Below are 25,290 nucleotides of genomic sequence, written 5' to 3'. Positions count from 1 at the left end.
TTGAGATGTTGGATCTTTGGCTAATATCAAAACCTAATGTTTGTTGTAACGGTATCACCCTAATTTGATATATCTTCAATAAAAATTATTTTGGAAAAAAAATAATATAAAAATATAAAATGAATAATTTTATTTTAAGGATCATGTGTAACATTTCATTGCATGCTTTAGCGCTAAAATACACAAGACACATTCAAGATGCTGTACAATACACTAGATTTGTACATTGTATATTTAGATACATTTACACAAGGAAAAGATCCCTGTTCCAAAAATCCAGGGGTTTACATAGAACTATAGAAACAGATTTAATGGCAGATAAGGAAGACCCATCATGTTTCACCATTTGTTGGTGAAGTATCTTAACTCATTAGATTTATATTATACAGACGAAAAGGGTTTGATTAAACCCGTTTGCTTTTTAATGGGACATGCACCCTTCTGAGCTTACCTCCCTACTTTCCACTAAAAGATTCAGAGAATGAAGAAAAAATTATAATAGGAGAAAATTAAAAAGTTGTTTAAAATTGCATGCTCTATCTGAATGATAAAAGTTTAATTTTGACTAGACTATTTCTTTAAAGAAAAAATGGGTTTCATATCCCTTTAAAGGAACATAAAACACCATTTATTTCTTTCATGATTTAGAAAGAGCATGCAATTTTAAACAGCTTTCTAATTTACTTATATTATCTACTTTGCTTCATTCTCTTTATATAATTTGCTGAAAAGCATATCTAGATAGGCTCAGTAGCTGCTGATTGGTGGCTGAACATAAATACCTTGTGTAATTGGCTCACCCATGTACATTGATATTTCTTCGGCAAAGGATATCTAAAGAATGAAGCAAATTAGATAATAGAAGTAAATTGAAATGTTGTTTAAAATTGTATTCTCTAACCGAATCATGAAATAAAAATGTTGGGTTTAGTGTCCCTTTAATGTAAAACTAAGAAGTGCATAGTTGCTCTTAGGGATCTGGCCTAGCTGGCTGATCAGGAACTCTCCCACAGCTCTATTAGGGGATGCCCTAAAAGCAAATGCACAAAAACTATTTACACAGCTCATCTTTTTTTTTTAATTCTATGTATTAAAACGACTTATTTTAGATGCGCCAAATGGTCTATTCATTGTATCTCAAGACCAGGGCTTTAGCTATGTGCTTAACCAGTTTAGGGTTAAATGCAGTCGGGATAGTTACCTGCTGTTTTTTGGCAAATACATTTGATTTACAGCAGGTCTTTATAACAATATACTGTACTATAGTCCTGTATATAACTTGCTACTGATGCTTACATTTACTGTGTCACTTTAACACCAGTAGAAGACCTAGCATTTTGCAGGAACTGACTACTCAGCGACAGCGTGGCGCAAACGGAGAAAGTGAAACAGAAGGACGACCTTATAGCCCTAGGCCCTTTGTGTACAAACAAGAATAATATAATTCGCCTACGTGGGTAGCACTATGGGGGGATGACGGATGACCCAATCAACTCAAATCGTTGCCAATACTGACCCTAGCAACAGCCTCCCCCCTTCAAGCACGTAATGCTCACACCGCACGCACTTGTTTGTTCCCCCAGTTCTTGAATCCTGAGGGTCAGATGCTTTTTCCTTCTCTATTGCGTTCTGTGATTGGCAGGGAAAGCTGCTTATTACACCCCCACCTTGCAGGGATAGGCGGGGTCATCTTTTGTAGCCCCACCCACTGCAGCCTGAAAAATAAGACACTGAGAGGGTAGAAAACAGAGAGAACTGGTGAAGACTAGGAGGGACGTTGCAGGAAGAGACAGAGCAAGACGTTACATTAGATAAAGAGACAGCGGAGGACCAGCATCTTATATACAAGGAGGGGTTGTGACCCTATTTGGCATTTACATTAAAGGAAGAAGTAACCGGGCAGTGTTTACATCACCGGGTGAGAGGTACCGCTGCAGGTACGTAAAACGCTTACCCAGATCCACACTGAGCGCTGTCAACGCACATCCCGGAGGAAGGTTACGTGATCTAATGCCTGATCTCCACTGATCCATCATTCACAGAGGCAGCAGATAGCAAGTCATCCATTCAATAGAGGGGAAGACGGTCCTGCAGATCAGCTAGTGCTGGGCAACTCCATCTGCTGGCAAAGAGAGATCACCCTGAGATTGTCAGCCAATAGGTACAGTATTGTGAGAGTGTGTGACAGTATGTGACCTTCACTGAACCTCTTATTTGTATTAAATAGTGATGTGTGCAACTATAATAGGCTTTAGTTAGAGAGATGTGGGTATTACTGTCATATAGGACATGAAGTGTTTTGAGATGAGCAGCAGGTTAACATCATCTGGTCTTTGTTTATCTAATTGGTACAACAAAGGTTTGCTAGCTACGATCACACTCCCTGTCATTGGGTTTAAGTATAAGATCAATTACACCTTTTTGTAAAGCTTTGAACAATATGATGACTTCCCACTAACACAGGCATTAGTGTGAATATTCCCTGAGTGGTACAAGAAAATTCCCCAAACATAATAATATCAGTCCCAACATGAGAACATGGGGAGACTTATACACATAATCATTACAAAATGGTGAACTGTTTGCCTTAAATAGTGTTTAAAATGAAATGGACATTATAGGGCTAATTCTTTAGAGCATGTAATTTTAGCCCCTCGAACCCTGCAAGTCTGTGTATTTATCCCCATTGTGGTGGCTAAATACATTTGCAAGGTCATTAATGCTAACATTACAAGCTCTAACAAATAAGATCATCTCAGTTTTTAACTACATTTATTAATTAAAATAAGTAAAATTTCAGGGGAACATACCCCCCCCCCCCCACACACACACATCTATGCACACTACTCTCTAAACACCATGTTGCATCCCATACACTATATATACTTGATATGTTTAGGGCTATATTGCACCTTGTCTGGCGCCCCTTTTTTGCTGATAAAAGCATGGAACCCCTAGGAGGTAAATACAGCTTGCTTGCTCTTGCAGTATATATGCTCAGAATATTATTCTGCGCTCTGTGCACACAGTATTATTACTTTTTTACAAGATTATAGTAGAGGTTAGCTTGGGTGGAGATCAACTGGTCTGAGGCCTCTCTGTTGCTGGCAAAACCTTGCCACTACCAGTAATTACATACACTAATACTTACCCTATAAGCACAAAGTGCAATTTGTGACTTTTGTATATACTATCATACTGTAATGGCGTTACAGAGAAGGCTGTGTATGTTTCCTTTATAGGCATTAGTTACAGTAAGAAGATGGCTATTGTACTGATTATTAAATACAGTTTTCTGTAGATAACCTAAACAGTAATGTAAGCGATGCAAATGGAGCTTACAGTGTATTTAGTTATGAATGTCCCTAAATCGTCTAGCTCACTAGATTCTAGAGTATAACTTACAGTATCTTTTCATTTGTAAAATTTTAGGAAATGTTCAAATATTTTATCTCCAAAGCATTTAGATCATTTTATGGCACTCATGAGTTTATTTTCAGTTGATGATGCTATATATCTGTATAAAGGTTATTATAGTCTGTCCTAAACTTTTAGAATGGAAATGTGTTCTCTTCTGCCACCTCTTGGTGTAGAAGCAGACAACTGTTTGTTTATTTGAAGACTGGTATTAAAATCTATTGCTTCTTCTCTCTGCACAGGTCTAGAGTTAATTGACTCGTCAAGATGAAGTTTGCTAGGTTTCTTTTGAAAAATGCTGCATTGGCAAATGCACCTAAACAAATTGAGAGGTTCAGCCGCTTTTCCCCATCACCTCTATCAATGAAGCAGTTCATAGATTTTGGTAAGTAACACACTGTTGTTTTTATTTATTATTATTATTATCTCTTCAAAAAAAAAAAAAAAAGATTGCAATGACCTCATCGGGAAAAACAAAATGCTTTTAACAGGTAAAACAAATTAGTATACATGTCAGAGCATGTATTCGTTTGGAAATTCATTATCTCAAAAGTATTAAATAGGCATTAACTTAATTATAGTGTCATGTTGGCACCATTGTCATCTGTAAGTGGTAGGTACTTTATATTACTTGAAAAGTGAGGGTAAGTGTAATGTAGCTTTGCGTCTATCTAAATTAAGCTTGTTGACTCTTTTCAGTTCTCTCTCTAGTACACAAGTCCAAAGTGACTTGATAGTGGGGTAGAACATTGTATACAATGACACTAGTATGTTTACAGTTTATATAGTTTGGTGTAAAAGGGACAGCCTGTTATTATAATAAAATTCTCTAATCAGGAGCGATATAAGCACATAGCTGCCAATCACTGGCTGTGCTCCTTGTACCCACATATATTCAAACTTGTGATCAGAAAGTTTTATTGTCTTATTTTATTTCTTTTGACCTTTATCAATGTTTAGTGAGCCCTTATATACATTGCAATTATATACATGCAACTGAAGTCAACATTCCAGTTTCAGCCCCTCCCCCATGGAACAATGTAATCATTCATACTTTTGTAACCTAATTTTTTCTCCAGCTGTTGTATTTATGTGTTGAAATAACACTGAATATAGTCTTAAAGGGACACTGAACCCAAATTTTTTCTTTCATGACTCAGAAAGAGCATGCAATTTTAAGCAACTTTCTAATTTACTCCTATTTATACATTTTTCGTTGTTCTCTTGCTATCTTTATTTGAAAAAGAAGGCATCTAAGCTTTTTTTTTTGTTTTTTGGTTCAGACCTGGACTGGACAGCACTTTTTTATTGGTGGATGAATTTATCCACCAATCAGCACGAACAACCCAGGTTGTTCACCAAAAATGGTCCGGCATCTAAACTTACATTCTTGCATTTCACATAAAGATACTAAGAGAATGAAGAAAATTTGATAATAGGAGTAAATTAGAAAGTTGCTTACAATTTCATGCTCTATCTGAATCACGAAAGAAAAACTTTGCGTTCAGTGTCCCTTTAAGTAATTCTGAGCTAGTACTTAATGTGGATTGAGAAATTAAACGCCAGTGAGTCACCTTGAGTAAACATATGCACAGTATTCAAGTTGCTTGTGTGCGAAAGGTCACTAATGGAGCATTCACATAAACGGCCAGAGTCCTTTTGCATTTTGGTTTAGTCATGATGTGTGATTTTAATGTTCAACAGTGACCTTAATTTACATCATGGATAAGATATAAGAATATTTCTAGCACAGGTCTTTTTAGAGATATGATCCAGTAAATTCTCTTATTACATTTGTATTAATAGATTTCTGAACGGCTAGATTTGTGACTAGAGAGTTGCATACTTTTTTCAAACTCTGGACACTAATTATCCGTCTATTGGATAACTGACGCTAATTACATTGGGGTTTTTTTGTGTTTTTTTTGTGTTCATGTCATCCATATAAGATATATTATTTTTATTTTTTTAAATTCCATATCCTAAAGATCAGGGTATTCTAAAGTATGGCATACACATCATGCCAGTAAAAATAAGTTAATGTAACAAATGTTTTCCCTACTTTAGATAAACAACCTATTATGTTCCCTTATAAGTTGGGAAGGTGCAGCTGCAAACTTATCAGTGCTGTTATTTCCCTGTTAGTGCTGTGCATGCAGATTCTCTTGGAATATATTTTTCCATGACTTTTGAAAGAAACCGGTTTCCTTTAGTTTATACAAGTGTTGTGTTAAAGGGCCACTAAAGTAAAAATGTAAAGTTTCATGATTCAGATAAAGCATGCAATTTAATAGAAAAAAACGTTCCAATATACTTCCATTATCAAATATGCACAATCATTTTATATGCACACTTTCTGGTGCTCCAGGTCCTACTGAGCATGTGCAAAAGTGCACACTATATAGGTATATATATTTTATGATTGGCAGATGGCTTTTACTTGATACGGGGGGAAGGAAAATTGGATTAACTTTGAAATTTGCCAGAAAATATTCTACTACTCATTTCAAATTAAAACTAAGTTCTATTGAATTGTCTTCATTGTGTATTTGTTGCTTATTAAATTCTACTGTATTTTTTGGTTCTTTAACTATACCTTTGCATATATAAAATAGAATGTTTGTGAGTTACACATGCTGCAGGGGGTTCAGGGAAGAATATGTATTGTGCCTCAGGACAGCACTATTCATTTTCCTCCCTGCAACCCTGCTTCATGTGTAATTCATAAATTCCCCAGAAAACATTGCTAAGTTGGCATCTCTAACCGAGCAGCTGTTTGCTTCCAAATTCATTCAAAGACTTGCCTTTTTCCAAGAACTAAGTCAATATTACAACACACTGGGGTCATCTTGGTCCCTGGCATACTGTAAAGTAACTTGTGCATTGTCCGATAATATTTAGCAAGCGTTCTTTTAAATGTGGCTTTTGCTGTACATCAGAAGTGTCCATCTTAAGGCCAAGGGTTTGGGGCGACTGCAACATATTTTTAGGGTTTAGCCTATTTCCATAATAAAGAATAAACAAAGTGTAAAAGGTATCTGGTTTAAGGTCGGTAGTTTCGGCTTTAGTCCCTAAGTTATACAGTGTAATTATTTATAGCTGTTTAAAGCTTGCTCAGAGCACGCTGTGCTGTGACCTAACATTACAATCCCTAGAAATCATTCAGACGTACTTCATGGCAAAGCAATGGCCTGAACAGTTTCCAATATTTTCCAGGGAACTTAACATTCCAAATAAAAACAGATGTTTCTGCAGCTGCCCTAGTTCTTTTTCTTAAAGAGCAAATGTAATTGTTTCTCCTTTTTATTTGCTTTATTTAAACCTTAAACTGTTGTTGGCAATTCTATTACAGAAATGTAATATGCGATTTGTCAATATATATTGAATTTAGAAGCAGAGGCTACTAAACATTTTACTCTGCTTACGTATTGTTTAGCTAATAATGTTTGTTACCTAAAATCTGTTTGGCCCTATATTTCTGCAAAATAATGTACTATTTCAGAAGTTCACTGACTTGCTAAAGAGATAACCTCAAACTTTGTTCAAGGTTAGCAAAGTTACACATTCGTCTAACTCTACTGCATTAAATGTGCTGTTTTGACAAAACCTCACACCATTGCTCTTGGTGTCAGTGAACCCTTGTTCAAATGCTGTCTCTCCACACTAAATAATAAATACGCTTTAATGGTAGTCTACCTATAACTTAGATATTAAGGGGCCGAATTATCAAGCTCCCCCTGCTTCCACAAGAGCCTTAAGGCTCACCGGAAACAGCAGTTATGACGCAGCGGTCTATAGACCGCTGCTCCATAACTGGTCCGCCTGTTCTGAGGCTGCGGACATCAATCCGCCTGATCCTATACGATCGGGCCGATTGGCCGTGAATCTGCAGGAGGTGGCATTGCACAAGCAGTACACAAGAACTGCTTGTGCAATGATAATCGTATCATGTCCATCCGCACTTTAATAAATCGTTCCCTAAATATAAATTAAAGGGGCATAAAACACCTTGTAATCAAATACTTTTTTGTAGCGTTACAATAAATTACTGCACTAAAATACATTAACAGGTATGTAGCAGGCATATCAAAGTCTTTCCCATATATTTTACATAGTAACACCTTCTGAATCATCCATATGTATAGTTACTGATGCCTAGGTGTGTCATCACTAAAGAAGTACCAAAAAAATTTCCCAAAGCCCTCAATTCCTGAGCTTCTTTTATGGATGACCCATTGGGTCCAAGGGTGTGTAACAAGACAGTAAACAAGCTAGTTTTATGGTTGATATGTGACAGTGCCTTTGGATGAGATATTTTCCTTACAGAAAGTATAAAGATCAAATTAAATTGCTTTTTTTTTTTTCTTTTCTTCGTATTGATAACAATGTTTGCCAGATTAGTTTCTTGTAATTTGTGTATATACATGTGACTGATACTGCCACAACCTGCTGCGGTTCTGATATGACCCTTGTATTGAAACTATCCTTGTTTTTGTTTCTTATTTTGCAATTTCTCTGCATTCGCTGAGCAGTGTATTATTATTACAATATATATCTCTGGTCATAAAGGATTTCACAAGGATGGGGTTTATACCATCATAGATAATTTGTATCTTTCTATACTGTCAGATATCATATCTACATGCTGAGCAGAATTTTTCAACTTTGAGTTTTGATATGACTAAGTGTGTGTGTTTGTTTTTTTTTTTTTTTTTTTCTTTTAGTATACTTTTTACCCTCAAATCATCTGCATCACAAGACTATGTAAATGTATTACGGTAACTGTAGCCTGTTATAGCACAAATAGATCACACTGACATATGTAAATGTATTACAGTGACGGTAGAATGCTATAGCACAAATAGATCACACTGACATGTAAATGTATTACAGTAACTGTAGCCTGCTATAGCACAAACTGACCACACTGACATATTTATATGTATTACAGTAACTGTAGCCTGCTATAGCACAAATAGATCACACTGACATATGTAAATGTATTACAGTATCTGTAACCCGTTATAGCACAAATAGACCACACTGACATATGTAAATGTATTACGGTAACTGTAGCCTGCTATAGCACAAATAGATCACACTGACATATGTAAATGTATTACAGTATCTGTAACCCGTTATAGCACAAATAGACCACACTGACATATGTAAATGTATTACAGTATCTGTAACCCGTTATAGCACAAATAGACCACACTGACATATGTAAATGTATTACAGTATCTGTAGCCTGCTATAGCACAAATAGATCACACTGACATATGTAAATGTATTACAGTAACTGTAGTCTGCTATAGCGCAAATAGATCACACTGACATATGTAAATGTATTACAGTAACTGTAACCTGCTATAGCACAAATAGATCACACTGACATATGTAAATGTATTACAGTAACTGTAACCTGCTATAGCACAAATAGATCACACTGACATATTTATATGTATTACAGTAACTGTAACCTGCTATAGCACAAATAGATCACACTGACATATGTAAATGTATTACAGTAACTGTAACCTGCTATAGCACAAATAGATCACACTGACATATGAAAATGTATAACAGTATCTGTAGCCTGCTATAGCACAAATAGATCACACTGACATATGTAAATGTATTACAGTATCTGTAGCCTGCTATAGCACAAATAGAATCACACTGACATATGTATATGTATTACAGTATCTGTAACCCGCTATTGCACAAATAGATCACACTGACATATGTAAATGTATTACAGTATCTGTAGCCTGCTATAGCACAAATAGATCACACTGACATGTAAATGTATTACAGTATCTGTAGCCTGCTATAGCACAAATAGAATCACACTGACATATGTAAATGTATTACAGTATCTGTAGCCTGCTATAGCACAAATAGATCACACTGACATGTAAATGTATTACAGTATCTGTAGCCTGCTATAGCACAAATAGATCACACTGACATATGTAAATGTATTACAGTATCTGTAACCCGCTATTGCACAAATAGATCACACTGACATATGTAAATGTATTACGGTAACTGTAGTCTGCTATAGCACAAATAGATCACACTGACATATGTAAATGTATTACGGTAACTGTAGCCTGCTATAGCACAAATAGATCACACTGACATGTAAATGTATTACAGTAACTGTAGCCTGCTATAGCACAAATAGATCACACTGACATGTAAATGTATTACAGTATCTGTAGCCTGCTATAGCACAAATAGATCACACTGACATGTAAATGTATTACAGTATCTGTAGCCTGCTATAGCACAAATAGATCACACTGACATATGTAAATGTATTACAGTATCTGTAGTCTGCTATAGCGCAAATAGATCACACTGACATATGTAAATGTATTACAGTAACTGTAACCTGCTATAGCACAAATAGATCACACTGACATATGAAAATGTATTACAGTATCTGTAGCCTGCTATAGAACAAATAGATCACACTGACATGTAAATGTATTACAGTATCTGTAGTCTGCTATAGCGCAAATAGATCACACTGACATATGTAAATGTATTACAGTAACTGTAGCCTGCTATAGCACAAATAGATCACACTGACATATGTAAATGTATTACAGTATCTGTAGCCTGCTATAGCACAAATAGATCACACTGACATGTAAATGTATTACAGTATCTGTAACCCGCTATAGCACAAATAGATCACACTGACATATGTAAATGTATTACAGTATCTGTAGCCTGCTATAGCACAAATAGATCACACTGACATGTAAATGTATTACAGTATCTGTAGTCTGCTATAGCGCAAATAGATCACACTGACATATGTAAATGTATTACAGTAACTGTAGCCTGCTATAGCACAAATAGATCACACTGACATATGTAAATGTATTACAGTATCTGTAGCCTGCTATAGCACAAATAGATCACACTGACATATGTAAATGTATTACAGTATCTGTAGCCTGCTATAGCACAAATAGATCACACTGACATATGTAAATGTATTACAGTATCTGTAGCCTGCTATAGCACAAATAGATCACACTGACATATGTAAATGTATTACAGTATCTGTAACCCGCTATAGCACAAATAGACCACACTGACATATGTAAATGTATTACAGTATCTGTAGCCTGCTATAGCACAAATAGATCACACTGACATATGTAAATGTATTACAGTATCTGTAGCCTGCTATAGCACAAATAGATCACACTGACATATGTAAATGTATTACAGTATCTGTAGCCTGCTATAGCACAAATAGACCACACTGACATATGTAAATGTATTACAGTATCTGTAGCCTGCTATAGCACAAATAGATCACACTGACATATGTAAATGTATTACAGTATCTGTAGCCTGCTATAGCACAAATAGATCACACTGACATATGTAAATGTATTACAGTATCTGTAGTCTGCTATAGCACAAATAGATCACACTGACATGTAAATGTATTACAGTATCTGCAGCCTGCTATAGCACAAATAGATCACACTGACATGTAAATGTATTACAGTATCTGTAGCCTGCTATAGCACAAATAGATCACACTGACATATGTAAATGTATTACAGTAACTGTAGTCTGCTATAGCACAAATAGATCACACTGACATGTAAATGTATTACAGTATCTGCAGCCTGCTATAGCACAAATAGATCACACTGACATATTTATATGTATTACAGTAACTGTAGCCTGCTATAGCACAAATAGATCACACTGACATATGTAAATGTATTACAGTATCTGTAGCCTGCTATAGCACAAATAGATCACACTGACATATGTAAATGTATTACAGTAACTGTAACCTGCTATAGCACAAATAGATCACACTGACATGTAAATGTATTACAGTATCTGCAGCCTGCTATAGCACAAATAGATCACACTGACATGTAAATGTATTACAGTATCTGTAGCCTGCTATAGCACAAATAGATCACACTGACATATGTAAATGTATTACAGTATCTGTAGCCTGCTATAGCACAAATAGATCACACTGACATATGTAAATGTATTACAGTATCTGTAGCCTGCTATAGCACAAATAGATCACACTGACATATGTAAATGTATTACAGTATCTGTAGCCTGCTATAGCACAAATAGATCACACTGACATGTAAATGTATTACAGTATCTGCAGCCTGCTATAGCACAAATAGATCACACTGACATATGTAAATGTATTACAGTATCTGTAGCCTGCTATAGCACAAATAGATCACACTGACATGTAAATGTATTACAGTATCTGTAGCCTGCTATAGCACAAATAGATCAAACTGATTCAGTTCTAGTGATCACAACTCTAAATTCTGGGCACCTCTAAATTTGGTGAAGATAATGTAATATTTATTATTTACCATCACTAATACATATGTGTTAATGTGATTTGACAAACCTCAGGTTTAAACACTTAAAATAATGTATTTCTGCCTTGTAATAGTTTTATATTTTTCAACTCATCTCTATATAGAAACACACTTGCCCCGCTCCCAAAAATACTTTCTAATCAATAAGCTTGCTGACTTTTATATTTGTTGCAAAAAAAAATGTTATGTCTTTATTCTTTAAGATCTGTGTGTATTACTACACTAGCTTTAAAAATAACTGTTAAATATTATATTGTTTTAATCTAGGCTCTGCCAATGGCTGTGAGAAAACATCATTTGTGTTTCTACGACAAGAACTTCCTGTGAGACTGTCGAATATCATGAGAGAGATCTATATATTGCCTGATCCTTTGCTTGGAACCCCTTCTGTGCAACTTGTCCAGAGCTGGTAATGATTACAGCAATGAGAATATTAATTTACTGTGTTTTGATGTGCTTAAAGGGACATGAAGCCCAAATCTTTTCTTTAATGATTCAGAAAGAGCATGCAATTTTAACAACGTTCTAATATACTTCTGTTATCTATTTTGCTTGATTCTTTTTAGATCCTTTGCTGAAAATCATATCTAGATAGGCTTTAGCTGCTCACCCATGTGCATTGCTATTTCTTCAGCAAAGGATATCTAAAGAATGAAGCAAATTAGATAATAGACGTAAATTTGAATGTTTAAAATTGTATTCTCTGCCATAACCATTAAAGAAAAAATGTGGGTTTAGTGTCACTTTAACTTGCCATACTATTTGTCATCCATGTTTGTCTTAGTATATTTCCTATCAGTTATTCACTGTTGAAATACACTTAAAATATTTTGCTAGATAATGCATATGTACAAGTTAACACTGGCTTATAAAACGATACCATGTTACTTAAGTTTGTACGTGCGTTGGATATCTATTTTTGTACACGGCTTTGCCTTATTATTTGGTGGAAAGTGAAGAGGTGTGCGTCACAAAATCTCTTTGGCCTTCGGTTATTGGTTAGATATTTTAACTTTTGTTGACTCAGGACCAAAAACATTAACTGTTCATTTATTTATATATTTATTACAGCCAAGTTGTGCAACATGGTTTCTCATTAATCTGCAAGAGATGCTGACCCTGATATATTTAGGGGTTATATAATTATCTATAAACTATTGACCTTTAGCAAAACAGTTTATCAAATATTCTTGATAAAAGATACTGTTTTACATCCTACTATTAGTATATTTAACAAATCCAACAACTATGTTACAATTGTTCTCCTTGATTGTTAGAGAAGGCCTTACTCTTTTTTAGAAGCCAACAAGTAAACTGTTTTCAATTAAACTAAAATGGTCCCTTAGTTTAGATAATAATTTAAGGATTTCCTGTAAATATGTTCCACATAATACATGTTTTTGTTTCATGGATATTTACATCAAACCATTATATTTTCATTGCACACCTTTTTTTTTTTTTTTCTTCTCATTTTAACAATTATGCAAATCATAATATTTTACATTCCATGACATTTCCAATGTTTATAACATTATTATAAAACATCTTTACATTTCTTGTTTACTTTTATATATTTTTTATTTTTTACATTAGGTATGTCCAAAGTCTGATGGATCTTATAGAATTCCTTGAAAAGGACCCAGATGATCAGAGAGTGTTGTCTGAGTAAGTATTTAGTTTTACTGTGTAGTTGGGTAGATCTGTATATGTTATAGTTGAATATGATTAAGAATGTTTTTCACTTCAAGAACCTGTTTGTACAACTTCATCGTTGTATTGAGTCATAACAAAGGATTACATATTGGGCACAGATCTGCTACAAGATTATGTGTAGCAATCTAGGCAACACTTGGTTTTTATGTTTATACACATTTCTTGTCATTCATTTAGCTGTTTTGCCCCTGGTGATATTTTCAGCCTTTTTGCTTGATGAGAATAAATTAGTCATTTGCAATAGAAAATAACATTACTACTTGTCTGTGTTTTCTGGACCAGCTGAAAACTTGTTGGTGTATATATGTATGTGTGTGTGTGTGTGAAATTGTGTATGATAAAGCACATTAAACTGAAAGGTTAATTTTTATTCTACTTAATTATCCTGAACCCCCTTTGTTTTTCTGTAACGCTGCATTCCTGGCTGCCCATCACTTTTGAGACAATTTGTTTGCATCCAGTCAGTAAGCCAATCAGAACCACTACCACCTTCTTATATATGACTTGATAGCCATGCTCCCACTGCCTCTTCTCTTGCATATACTGCTTGACCAGTCACAGTGAGTGTATAGGAGCAAGAGATGCGGCTTCTGATTGTTTATAGATTAATAAAATAAAAAGTCACCAGTGAGGCGGGAGCACATCCTTAAAGCCGAATACAGGGATCAGAATAATAAATTAACTGTTGCATGTAGTGGTGACTTACAGATATATTATATCATAAGGGTACAATACAATAAACAAACTTACAATGAGACATTATGTAAGACTGTATATTACTACACTTACATTGACAAACATAAGTAAAAGGAGAAGCGGGCCCTGCCCTTAAAGGGACATGAATCCAATTTTTTTTTTCTTTCATAATTCAGAGCATGCAATTTTAAATAACTTTCTGGTTGATTTTAGACAGTCCTAATTTGTTTTGTTCTCTTTGTATCCTTTGTTTAAAAGAATACCTTGGTAGACTAAGAAGCTGCTGATTGGTGGCTGCACATGTATGCCTCTTTTCATTGGCTTTTAGCTAGCTGAGCTCTCAGTAGTGCATTATTGGTCTTTCAACCAAGGATACCAGGAGACTGAAGCAAATTAGATAATAGAAATTAGATAATAGAATTAGATAATAGAAATTGTTCTATCTGAATCATCGAATTTACGTTTCATGTCACTTTTTTAAGCTCAGTCAGTTGTAGATGCACTTTTATGCAATATATACAGATATGCTTTCAAGTTTACAACCTAAAGGATTATAATATGTTAATTATGCTGAACAGACACCATTATGTACATTTCTTGTTGTTTATGAGAATATTTTCTTAGCTAAGCTAACTTTACATTTTTAAACTTTTAAATCATTCTTATTTCTTTCTTATATTTTAATTTTACTCTTAATTCTCAGCTTCACAGAGTCACTCGTGAACATCAGAAACAGACACAACAATGTGGTTCCCACAATGGCACAAGGTGTTATTGAATATAAGGAGGCATTTGGAGTGGATCCTGTTACCAATCAGAATGTTCAATACTTCCTGGACCGCTTCTATATGAGTCGCATTTCTATCAGGATGCTCATTAACCAGCACTGTAAGAATTGTGTATTTTCACTGTTGTGTTTGCCGTTTTTATAACATGCACTGTGCTGCATTCTGCTCTGTATTTCCTAATTGTAGAATTTCAAAGTTCAGCAGGTTAACATTGAAAGATCAGAAGGTTAATCAGAACAGGATACTTTTTTGCTTTATTAACAAGAAACAGTAGACAGTCAGCACTTTTTTTTACATGGTGTTTGTTAAAGAAACTGCCAGCCTCTGAACCCTGAAATGTTTCTTTCAAGATGAGCTGAGTGGTTCTTCTGTAATGCATCAAAGATTTTATAGCCTACATTTATTATATATAATAATCATTTAAAGGGCCATAATACCCAAATGTTTAAACACTTGAAAGTGATGCAGCATAGCTGTAAAAAGCTGACTAGAAAATATCACCTGAACATCTCTACATAAAAAAGAAAGATAATTTACCTCTAAAGTTTCTCAGTAGCCACATCCCATTGTAAAGGACTTCTAAGAAGCAAATCAGTATGTCTGTCCCGGGACAGCCGAAGGATTGAGCCTCGTGTACTCTCATCTTATTTCCCTATTCAGTGTAAGGAAGTTTACAATGAAATCTCATGAGATCACAGTAAAATAGTTCATGACCTCAGCACTGCTGATGCTGATTGGCTGCTGTTCATTTCTTCATTTTTTTTTTTTTTTTTTTACCTGCAGCTGGGCTGCAGCTGAGTATAACTTTTTGCACAGAATGTACTCTGGTGAGCTGAGGCAGTTGTGAGGTAAAATATCTTCCTTTTTTACATAGAGATGCTCAGGGGATATTTTCCTGTCAGCTATTAACAGTTATACTGCATCAGTTTCAAGTGATTTAGCATATGAGTATTATGTCCCTTTAAGTTTAAAAAAAAATATATAAGCAGGGCACTTGTTTTTTACTTATAAGTTGTATATACTTTTAATATCTCTCCTTATATTGTTAACAGTTGGGATAAGCAACCCTTGTCTGACAAATGCAAATGACTCATTACTATGAAAAGCTATATTGTTTTACTTAAAGGGACAGTGAAGTCAATATTAAAGGGACATGAAACCCACATTTTTTCTTTCATGATTTAGAAAGAGCATGCATTTTTAAACAACTTTCTAATTTACTTCTATTATCTAATTTGTTTTATTCTCTTAATATTCTTTGCTTAAAAGCATATCTAGATAGGCTCAGTAATTGCTGATTGGTTGCTGCACATAGAAGCCTCGTGATTGGCTCACCCATGTGCAATGCTTTTTCTTCAACTAAGGATAGCTAAAAAATGAAGCAAAATAAATAATAGAAGTAAATTGGATGGTTGTTTAAATTTGTATTATCTATCTGAATCATAAAAGAGTTTAGTGTCCCTTTAAACTTCAGACAGCATGCAGTTTTCAAGTGCTTTTCCATATACTGTTATTATTTTTCTTTTTCAATAGAATTCCTAGGCATGTTTAGGAGCAGCAGTGCTCTATGAATGAAAAATGTGTGGTTTCATGTCTCTTTAATTGGAATGTGTGACATCTCCTTATAGAAAGTTGTCATTTTTTAAAAATCTATTTATTTGTATTCATTTTAGCTCTTCTTTTTGATGGTGGTGCCAATCCAGCCCATCCTAAACACATTGGAAGTATTGATCCAAACTGTGATGTCGTTGAAGTTGTACATGGTAAGCGTGGGATTTTGAATCTTGATTTTAATTGAATTGTACAGTATAAAAACACCCAGTACAAACTGTCAGTGTAGATCTTGGAGCATATGAGGCTACTGATTGGAGTGCACACACAGGGCATGTGTTTGCCTATAAATCAAGCGTACGCACCACTTAGCAGCTGCAAATGATTTGGGGTTGGCAACTAGGCCATTCAAGTTTGTTGCACAAACAATTATAAGTCCTTTCTTATTTTAGCATATATAAGGACTCTTGAGCTTATTGATTTTGATTGTGATCATCTTGACTGGAACATTTGAAAGCTTATTATTGTATCAGAATATTGCCCGTTTCAATGTCTAAATTTTCTTTTGCAGTATTCATATTTGTGGTGTTTGATTTATTACAGATGCCTTTGAGAGTGCACGGATGCTTTGTGACCAGTATTATTTGGCTTCTCCCGAACTAAAAATAATGCAGACAAATGGTAAGTGATAACAGATATGCTTGATTACTGCTCTTCCTATTATATTGTCTGTCTAAGGAGTCCTTAAACTCAGGTGTTCTATGCTGCATATGTAAGAACAGTATTTAAAACGTCATGTTTTTCAACTATCATTAAAACAAGACCAATCAAAAAATACATATTTGTGTAGAAAGAAAATTTAAGGATCGACTGCCCACTGGTTGATTGCACCGCCTATATCAGCAGAATTGTGCCTATATAAATGTAAAAACATGTGTAGTGTTTTTAATTACGCCCAGAAAGTGGTTGGGATTTTTATTTTAAATCTCTTCAGTATATGTGTGTGTTCTACTATACATGATATACTATATTATTATTATTATTATTATTATTATTATTATTATTATTATTAATAATAATAATATTTTTTTTTTCTGTTTCCAGGCAAATCACCTGGGCAGCCTATTAGCATGGTTTATGTTCCTTCTCATTTATATCACATGCTGTTTGAGCTCTTTAAGGTATGTAATAAATTATCAAATTCTAGGTTGTAATCAATATATGTTTAAACAAATAAGATATTTAATTTTTTTTTTTTTTTTTTAAATATAAATTTATATATAGAAGGAACCTGTATGACATAGCAGTACTTTTCTACATTTTCAGATATTTTATCTTTATCCAAAAGATGTTAAAGTTCAAAGCTAACAGGAAATGTGTTGCATACACAGGTATTCCTGCTTATTCGGTGATAGGGTAACCTCAAATATATATTGGTTTACAAGAACTAACCATCATATGTTTAACTAGAAAAAGTCATTTCAGCACTTCAAAGGGACATTGTACTCCTTGTTTCATGTATATGAAAGAGCAGTTGTAAAACATGTTTTATATGGGGAAAAAAGTTTGTTAATGCTGTATATATCGCTCACTGGCTGATGGGCAACTCCCACAGAAACAAAGTTGGTTTATTAAGCACAGTAATATCTATTAATAAAACACTGTTTTGTTTTTTTTCAATAACCTTGTTATTAATTACAGGGACACTAAACCCATTTTTTTTTTCTTTCATGATTCAGGTAGAGAATACAATTTTTTAAATTAAATTCCAATTTGCTTCATTCTTTAAATATCCTTTGTTGAAGAAATAGCAATGCACATGGGTGAGCTAATCACATAAATCATCTATGTGCAGCCACGAATAAGAAGCTACTGAGTCTATCTAGATATGCTTTTCAGCAAAGAGAATGAAGCAAATTAGATCATAGAAGTAAATTAGAAAGTTGTTTAAAATTGCATTTTCTTTCTAAATCACTAAAGAAAATAAATCACCTTTGTTTGAAACTATTCTGCCAATGCAGGGGTGCTTATATTTTCATGAAGTACAATATTTAACATTTTACTGAACCTTTTCTGATTTCATTGGGTATTGACTGTGTGCTGTATTTGTCTTTAGAATGCCATGCGGGCCACAATTGAATATCATGAGAACAGTTCTACCCTTCCACCTGTAAAAGTTAATGTTGTGCTTGGAAATGAAGACTTAACTATTAAGGTAATCACGTGGAATAACTATATTAGAGCTCTGCAAACCATATCCGCTCCCAGTTTAGTGTTTCTTGAGCATACAGTGTTATTATCTCCGTTTACCGAAAGAGCTATGAGTCACAGCTGCTGACAAGCTACAAAATGTGTGTTTTCAAATGGAAATTCACATCAACTCCTTGCCAGCCAGGCTGTTATTTACATTGCGTACATGAAAGCCCACCCTGTGTTTTTCTGCAATTTCCCAATGTCAATGATATCCTTGTTTCACTTTAATTCACTGTATAATGTTGATGGAATCAATTCATGGCAGTATCACATGGTCACTTCCATCATGTTATATTTAAAAAGGTTTGTGTCTCTGAATTGATCTGTTCCTTAAAGGGACAGTAAGTATAGTATGCATATGTAAATTTTTACATTTTGAAAGCAGAATCAGTGACCCGCCTCATCATATTAGCAAAAAAAAAAATCTGATTTTACAAAAACAACAATTTTACTACAAAAATGATGATACAGTAATTGTATGGATCATTGACAGAATATTGTTTTTTAATAGATTAGCTTTCAATTAACCAGTATATTCATAAATCAAAAGCTTATGGAATACAACATTTTCAGACTGTTCTGTTCTTCAGATGACACTTGTGAGGGCAAAATGTATAGAATTTAACATTCTGAGTTAGACATAAGTTGGTCCATGGAAATGTTTGAAAACATGATCTATTTGAAGAGATTTTCAGAATCCCTGAAATACAATGCTTTGATAATTATGGTGAATCCGACTTTACGTTATGTCATAGCTACATAAGTAACAAAAACTCGTATATATTTTTTATTAGATCGCTGACAATGGAGGAGGTGTCCCCTTGAGGAAAATTGAGAGGCTGTTCAGCTATATGTATTCTACTGCCCCCAGACCCATGATAGACAATTCACGCAACGCTCCTTTGGTAAGATGCACACATTTTATTTTTAATAGTGTTAGCTGTAATCTAGTCTACAAAGTGTTGTCACAGCTAAATTGAAAAAATCCAAATAATAATGTGACATCAGTTTATATGGGATTCAGGATTCCATTGGGAGATGTACCATTATAGGGTCTTATTTCTGAAGCTTTATAAAGTCATTAATGGGGAAATATATACAGCTTTGTGATCTAAATTCCTGATTTTTGCTATTGCATCATTTTATTATTGTATAATATATATATATATATAATTTTTTTTTTTTTTTTTTCTTAAGGCTGGATTTGGGTACGGTTTGCCAATTTCCCGACTGTATGCTAGATATTTCCAAGGAGATTTAATGCTTCATTCAATGGAAGGCTTTGGGACAGATGCTGTTATTTACTTAAAGGTAATCATTTCCTTTTGAGAAATATTTGTGCAAACCAAAACTTGCTTTTTGATTACTTGCTGTGATTTAAGTTATGCATCCATATTGCATCTAGACTGCCCCAGAGATTACTGCAAGGTACACATTGCCTAGCAGTGTTTTCTGTAGACCTCTTTGGCAGCTAGAGGGTTAACATTGCTAGAGTAGTTGTAGACTGAGCTTGTAGGAAGCAGACAAATGAGCATTTGATTATATAACCAAAAAGTTAATTGACTCAGCCGTTTAACAGTACTTCCTGGAACATGAGATATGAAGCCAAATAATTTAATAAGCCCAAGATTTTGCTTACAATTATAAACACTTAGGGCATTTGTTTGCTTCTTATTTTACAGTTATAAATACTCAATAGATATGTGCTGCAGTGTTGTAGCGCTGCTGTTATGATATTAAAGCTGCATCAGATTTCTAAGTTATCTACTGTGTATTTAACAATATGTACTTGATAGGAACTCTGTTATATCTTGATAGTCTGAATGGGGTGCACACCTGTATGTTAACCAAGTACATCATTTCTTTATACACGCATAGTGTAATAAAAAGGAATACTAAAAATCTGCAGAAAAGCAGATGTATTGTGTTTTTGCATTTTGAGAATATACTGATTGAAAAGCCTCTTCAGCTTTGTTTATTTTCTCTTCTGTGACTAGTTAGAGACAGCTATTATTAAACTTCTGCACTGATATAGCAATGAGTAGGTAGAATTTTATAGGCTCATGCTCCAGACTGATTAAACAACCATAAAATAAGTACTGAAAGTAAATGTAAAAGCTTTTTTTTCCATGTATCATTTTAAATGTTATGGAAAATAAGCATTTAAAGTACCATTAGTCTTTAGAGCATGCTATTGTAAGACTATCAACTTCCCACTTCTCAGTGGGAAGTTGATAGTCTGGCCCAGCTAAATTTATTTATTTCAATGTTAAAGAATTCTGTAATAACCTGATTTATACAGCTGGAGAGACTATGTAGTTGTTCCTATAAATGCTGTGCAGTTATTGACAGCTGTCCTCTAATTGAATTTACTTTTTATTTTGTTCCATGATGTATCTTAGGCACTGTCATCTGAGTCTATTGAGCGGTTACCAGTTTTCAACAAGTCAGCCTGGAAGCATTACAAGTTCAGCACAGAAGCAGATGACTGGTGTATTCCAAGTAGCGAACCAAAGAACATGGCGAGGTAGAATCCATGCCAACACTTTCCAAGAGGCTGGAAAGGGATCAAGCACTCATTAATCAGGACCACTAGCTGCAGGTGTTACCTTGCTCCTGAGCAATAGGCAATTTGTACTGTGCTAGAGCTGGCCAGAGATATGCAGCACGGAGAGCAAGTCAATCACCGTCATCTGACGATGCAAACTCATTAGCTAGAACCTGAAATGGTTGTACACTTCCTCTAGACTTCAGCTTTAATATTTGGTGCATCACTGCATAAGGACATATTACAAATGATGTGAGCCATTGTTCATTCATAAACTCTAGAATGGGAATTTGCTTATAGAATGCTGAAAAATGAAGTTGGATTCAGAGCATTTTTATGTGTGTAAAAAGGTGATTGACAAGATGACTTCTTTACTGTTACTAAACGCTGTATCAGTTTAACCACTATGATGTGGTGATTTGTATTTTTTAATTGAGATGATTTCGTCATGCTTGAAAATGTTATCCACATCGTAGCCAGTGTTCTTTAACTATTTTAAAGATTTCGGGAATCGCTTCCTTTCTGTATTAAAACCTGAATAACTTTCCTTCTTCACTGCCAAAAAAAAAAATGCAAGAAAAATGCAATTTTGTTTTCACAACAAATACCTGAGGTAAATAATTTCAGGTACTGCAAGTAATATTGACTGAACGAACACTATGCTTCTACTGTGATTTTTTTTTTTTTTTTTTTTTTTCTTTCAGTAAATCAGATGTAAAAATGAAGCAATATTCAAATTATATTTGATATCCTCAAACCAGCAATATTTACATATTTCAAATTTTAATTTTAAATTTGTATATATATGTTTAAAGGGGACGCTGGAAACTAAATGTTACATTTGCACTTGAAAATATGTAGAATATAGTGTGCATGATGGTGATATGTTAGGCAATATTCCAAAGGTTCAGCTTTACAGATCATGTGAGGTATCATTACAGATGGCGACTTTAAAATCAAGTTAAAGGCAAGTTTGTAAGTGGTTTCATTGCAGATGTATGAAGGGCTGGTGCATAAAACCTCAATGCTGGGACTTCAGATGAACAGTATATGATGGGATGTTTTATCTTAATGATGTAAAGAGTTGTGTATGTTGTAAATGCTTACAATATGTGAGACAGGCAGTTCTGCTCCACAAAACCAAAATGGATCCATATTTGAAGATCAGCCTTTTACCCAACAGTAATACAAGGCAAAAGAATGATCTAATCCAGTGTAAGCAAAATATATATTGAAAGCATGTCTGTTGTAACAGTAAATTATATATAATCTCAGGACATTGGGTAACATAGCGTTTCCAGTGCCCCTTTAACTACCTAAAAGCTAGGTATTTGTGTGCAATTCACACTATAGCACTGCCCAAATTATAGCTTTCATTTGCATACTACCCAATCTGCCATGGTTTAAATTTTTCACATTTATACAATGTAAAAATTCATGGCTTCCATTTTATTGCAGTTTGTCAGCTCTTACTAATTCACTAATTAGTGCCCTCTCTTCTAGTAATCTGATATCAAAATGTCTACTATCTATCTTTAAAAGGCTTATTTAAGGTCCCCATGATGCAAGTAAAGTCAATGGCATTGTATTTAAAGTAAAGGTCAAGTTACAAGCATAGCCTCATGGTGTTGCATAGACTTATCAAAATGAGCAGGAATTTAAGTCATGATTTTTTTTAATTCTATTTATTTTCTTATATTTTTACCTTTAAACTACTCCGCCGATAAGCCCAGCACTCCTGCCCGCCATCTTGTCTAATTGATTGACAGATGACGTATCCTAAACCAACTAATCCTTGTTTCCCTCCGGGGCGTTCAGTCCCTTTGAGTAAACGTCACGGCCTGGGGGAAACGAGGATTAGTTGGTTTAGGATACGTCATCTAACAAGATGGCGGGTGGGAGTGTTGTGCTTATCGGCGGAGCAGTTTAAAGGTAAAAATGTAAGAAAATAATTAGATTTAAAAAAATCATGACTTAAACTCCTGCTCATTTTGATGTCTATGCAATGCTGTGAGGCTGTGCTTGTAACTTTACCTTCACTTTAAGAAGGTGATGCAGACAGGAAGCATATAGAAAAAAAACTTACTGTATTTCAGTGTTGAAATGAGGAGCTTCCATAAGTTTTCTGTATGCAATATTTTCACTGTTATAACATAGCTGGAATTAATGTGGCATTATAATGTATATTGACATAAAAGTCTGATTGTAAACATCTCTAACCTCAAGGGAGTGTGTTTATATTGCATGTTAACAAAGTTCTTCTTGGTCGTTACTAACAATGTTGCAGTCATAGTTCTGCAAAGTCATAAAGCCTAGGAATAAATGTCATTCAATGGCCGCGGGTCACACCTGGCTGTAGTAATTGTGTTTGTTAAATCATTCAATTCACCAGTTTGAGAATTTATTAGACTCTTTTCTAAATCCAGGAAAGCAGCAGTTTTAACTAAGAAATATTTACCTTCAAAACCTATTTCCATCAGTTGGTTCCTAGAGCAATGTGCAGTATGTTGCATAGCAACCTGTTGATACCTTTTCTGGAGGCAGTGAGGTTAAATGTGTTTAACCATAATTTATGATCCAATGCATCTATTAACTATATACCTTTTTATCAAAGCAACTTGTGCCAAAGCATTCAGATTTACTATAAATTCCATAAACTCTGAAAACAGATTGTAGTAGCAATGTATGCTATTTCCTATGCCTGTTCATGAAAAAGTGCAATATTAGACAATGATGATTACGTACTATCGATTAGCGCAGGAAGCAAGTCATTTATATCTCACAAAAATCCATTTTTTTTTTAGCAGAAGTCTTCACACAAGTCTGTAACAACAATATATATATATGCCTCGAATATCCTCAGTCTCTCAGTTCTTTTAAAAGTGTGTAAAAAGTAAATATTATTTATGAGAAGTTTAACATTTTAGCTGATAAGCCTCCATCTTGCATAGTGTGATGCATTTTTTTGTAGATAATGTGTTTTTGTGTTGTAAATTTTGCTTTTACGTGTATTGTTGCAATGATCATATTGATTACCATTAGGCATTAAAAGATCTGTATATTTTTATTTTGTGTAACTGCTGACAAGTTTATTCAAATTATTTTCCTTCTATTTGAATATTAACTAAAGTAACAAGTTGTGAATTATGAGCTCCTTAACCATAAATTGACTGTGCTAAAGAACCCAGAGAAAAAAATCACTCGGGCTTTGGAGTTAAAACAAGAACAATTTTTTTTTTATGTTAACCACCATGTTCTATCTGAAGGATCCACTTAAATATGAACTTATAAATGTTAGTCCTTAAAGTGAGATGAAAGGGACACTGAACCCAATTTTTTTTTCTTTCGTGATTCAGATAGAGCATCCAATTTTAAGCAACTTTCTAATTTACTTCTATTATCAATTTTTCTTCATCCTCTTGCTATCTTTATTTGAAAAAGAAGGCATCTATGCTAAGAAGCCAACAAATTGTTGGTTCAGTACCACGGACAGCACTTGTTTATTGGTGCTGTCCAATCAGCAAGGACAACCCAGGTTGTTCGCCAAAAATGGGCTGGAATCTAAACTTACATTCTTGCTTTTCAAATAAAAATAGCAAGAGAATGAAGAAAATTTGATAGTAGGAGTAAATTAGAATGTTGCTTAAAATTGCATGCTCTATCTGAATTACGAAAGAAAAAATTTGGGTTCAGTGTCCCTTTAAAGCAGTGACAAACAAATTCCTCCCACATGGGGGGGAGGGCTGCAGATTAATGTTTGGAAAGCTTATCAAACAGACTTAATAATAGAATTTCCAGTGGGTGAAGTTGGTACCTCCATCTGATTTCCCTGTCGAGGGCTCTTTAGTTGTAGCTATAATGTTTGCCCACCCATCTGAAGTCCACAATACACACATTTTTAGTTTTGCTTTTT

The 25,290-nt window shown here is 34.4% G+C and overlaps 1 protein-coding gene across 1 annotated transcript; it reads left to right on the top strand.

Annotated features, from left to right (window-relative positions):
• Nucleotides 1–1,730: 1,730 nt before the first annotated feature.
• Nucleotides 1,731–24,444, top strand: PDK4 (pyruvate dehydrogenase kinase 4). Its single transcript, XM_053714080.1, has 13 exons — nucleotides 1,731–1,937; nucleotides 2,043–2,161; nucleotides 3,660–3,802; nucleotides 12,096–12,237; nucleotides 13,422–13,493; nucleotides 14,941–15,125; nucleotides 16,699–16,788; nucleotides 17,180–17,257; nucleotides 17,681–17,757; nucleotides 18,693–18,791; nucleotides 19,624–19,734; nucleotides 20,027–20,140; nucleotides 21,232–24,444. The coding sequence occupies exons 3-13, from the start codon at nucleotides 3,685–3,687 to the stop codon at nucleotides 21,358–21,360; spliced, it is 1,215 nt and encodes a 404-aa protein (XP_053570055.1). The 5' UTR covers nucleotides 1,731–1,937; nucleotides 2,043–2,161; nucleotides 3,660–3,684; the 3' UTR covers nucleotides 21,361–24,444.
• Nucleotides 24,445–25,290: the final 846 nt, after the last annotated feature.

This window comes from Bombina bombina, chromosome 5, assembly GCF_027579735.1.
Source record: "Bombina bombina isolate aBomBom1 chromosome 5, aBomBom1.pri, whole genome shotgun sequence".
NCBI classification, from domain to species: Eukaryota; Metazoa; Chordata; class Amphibia; order Anura; family Bombinatoridae; genus Bombina; species Bombina bombina.
Note: the sequence above shows the minus strand (reverse complement) of the source record. Positions and strands in the feature narration are given on the sequence as shown.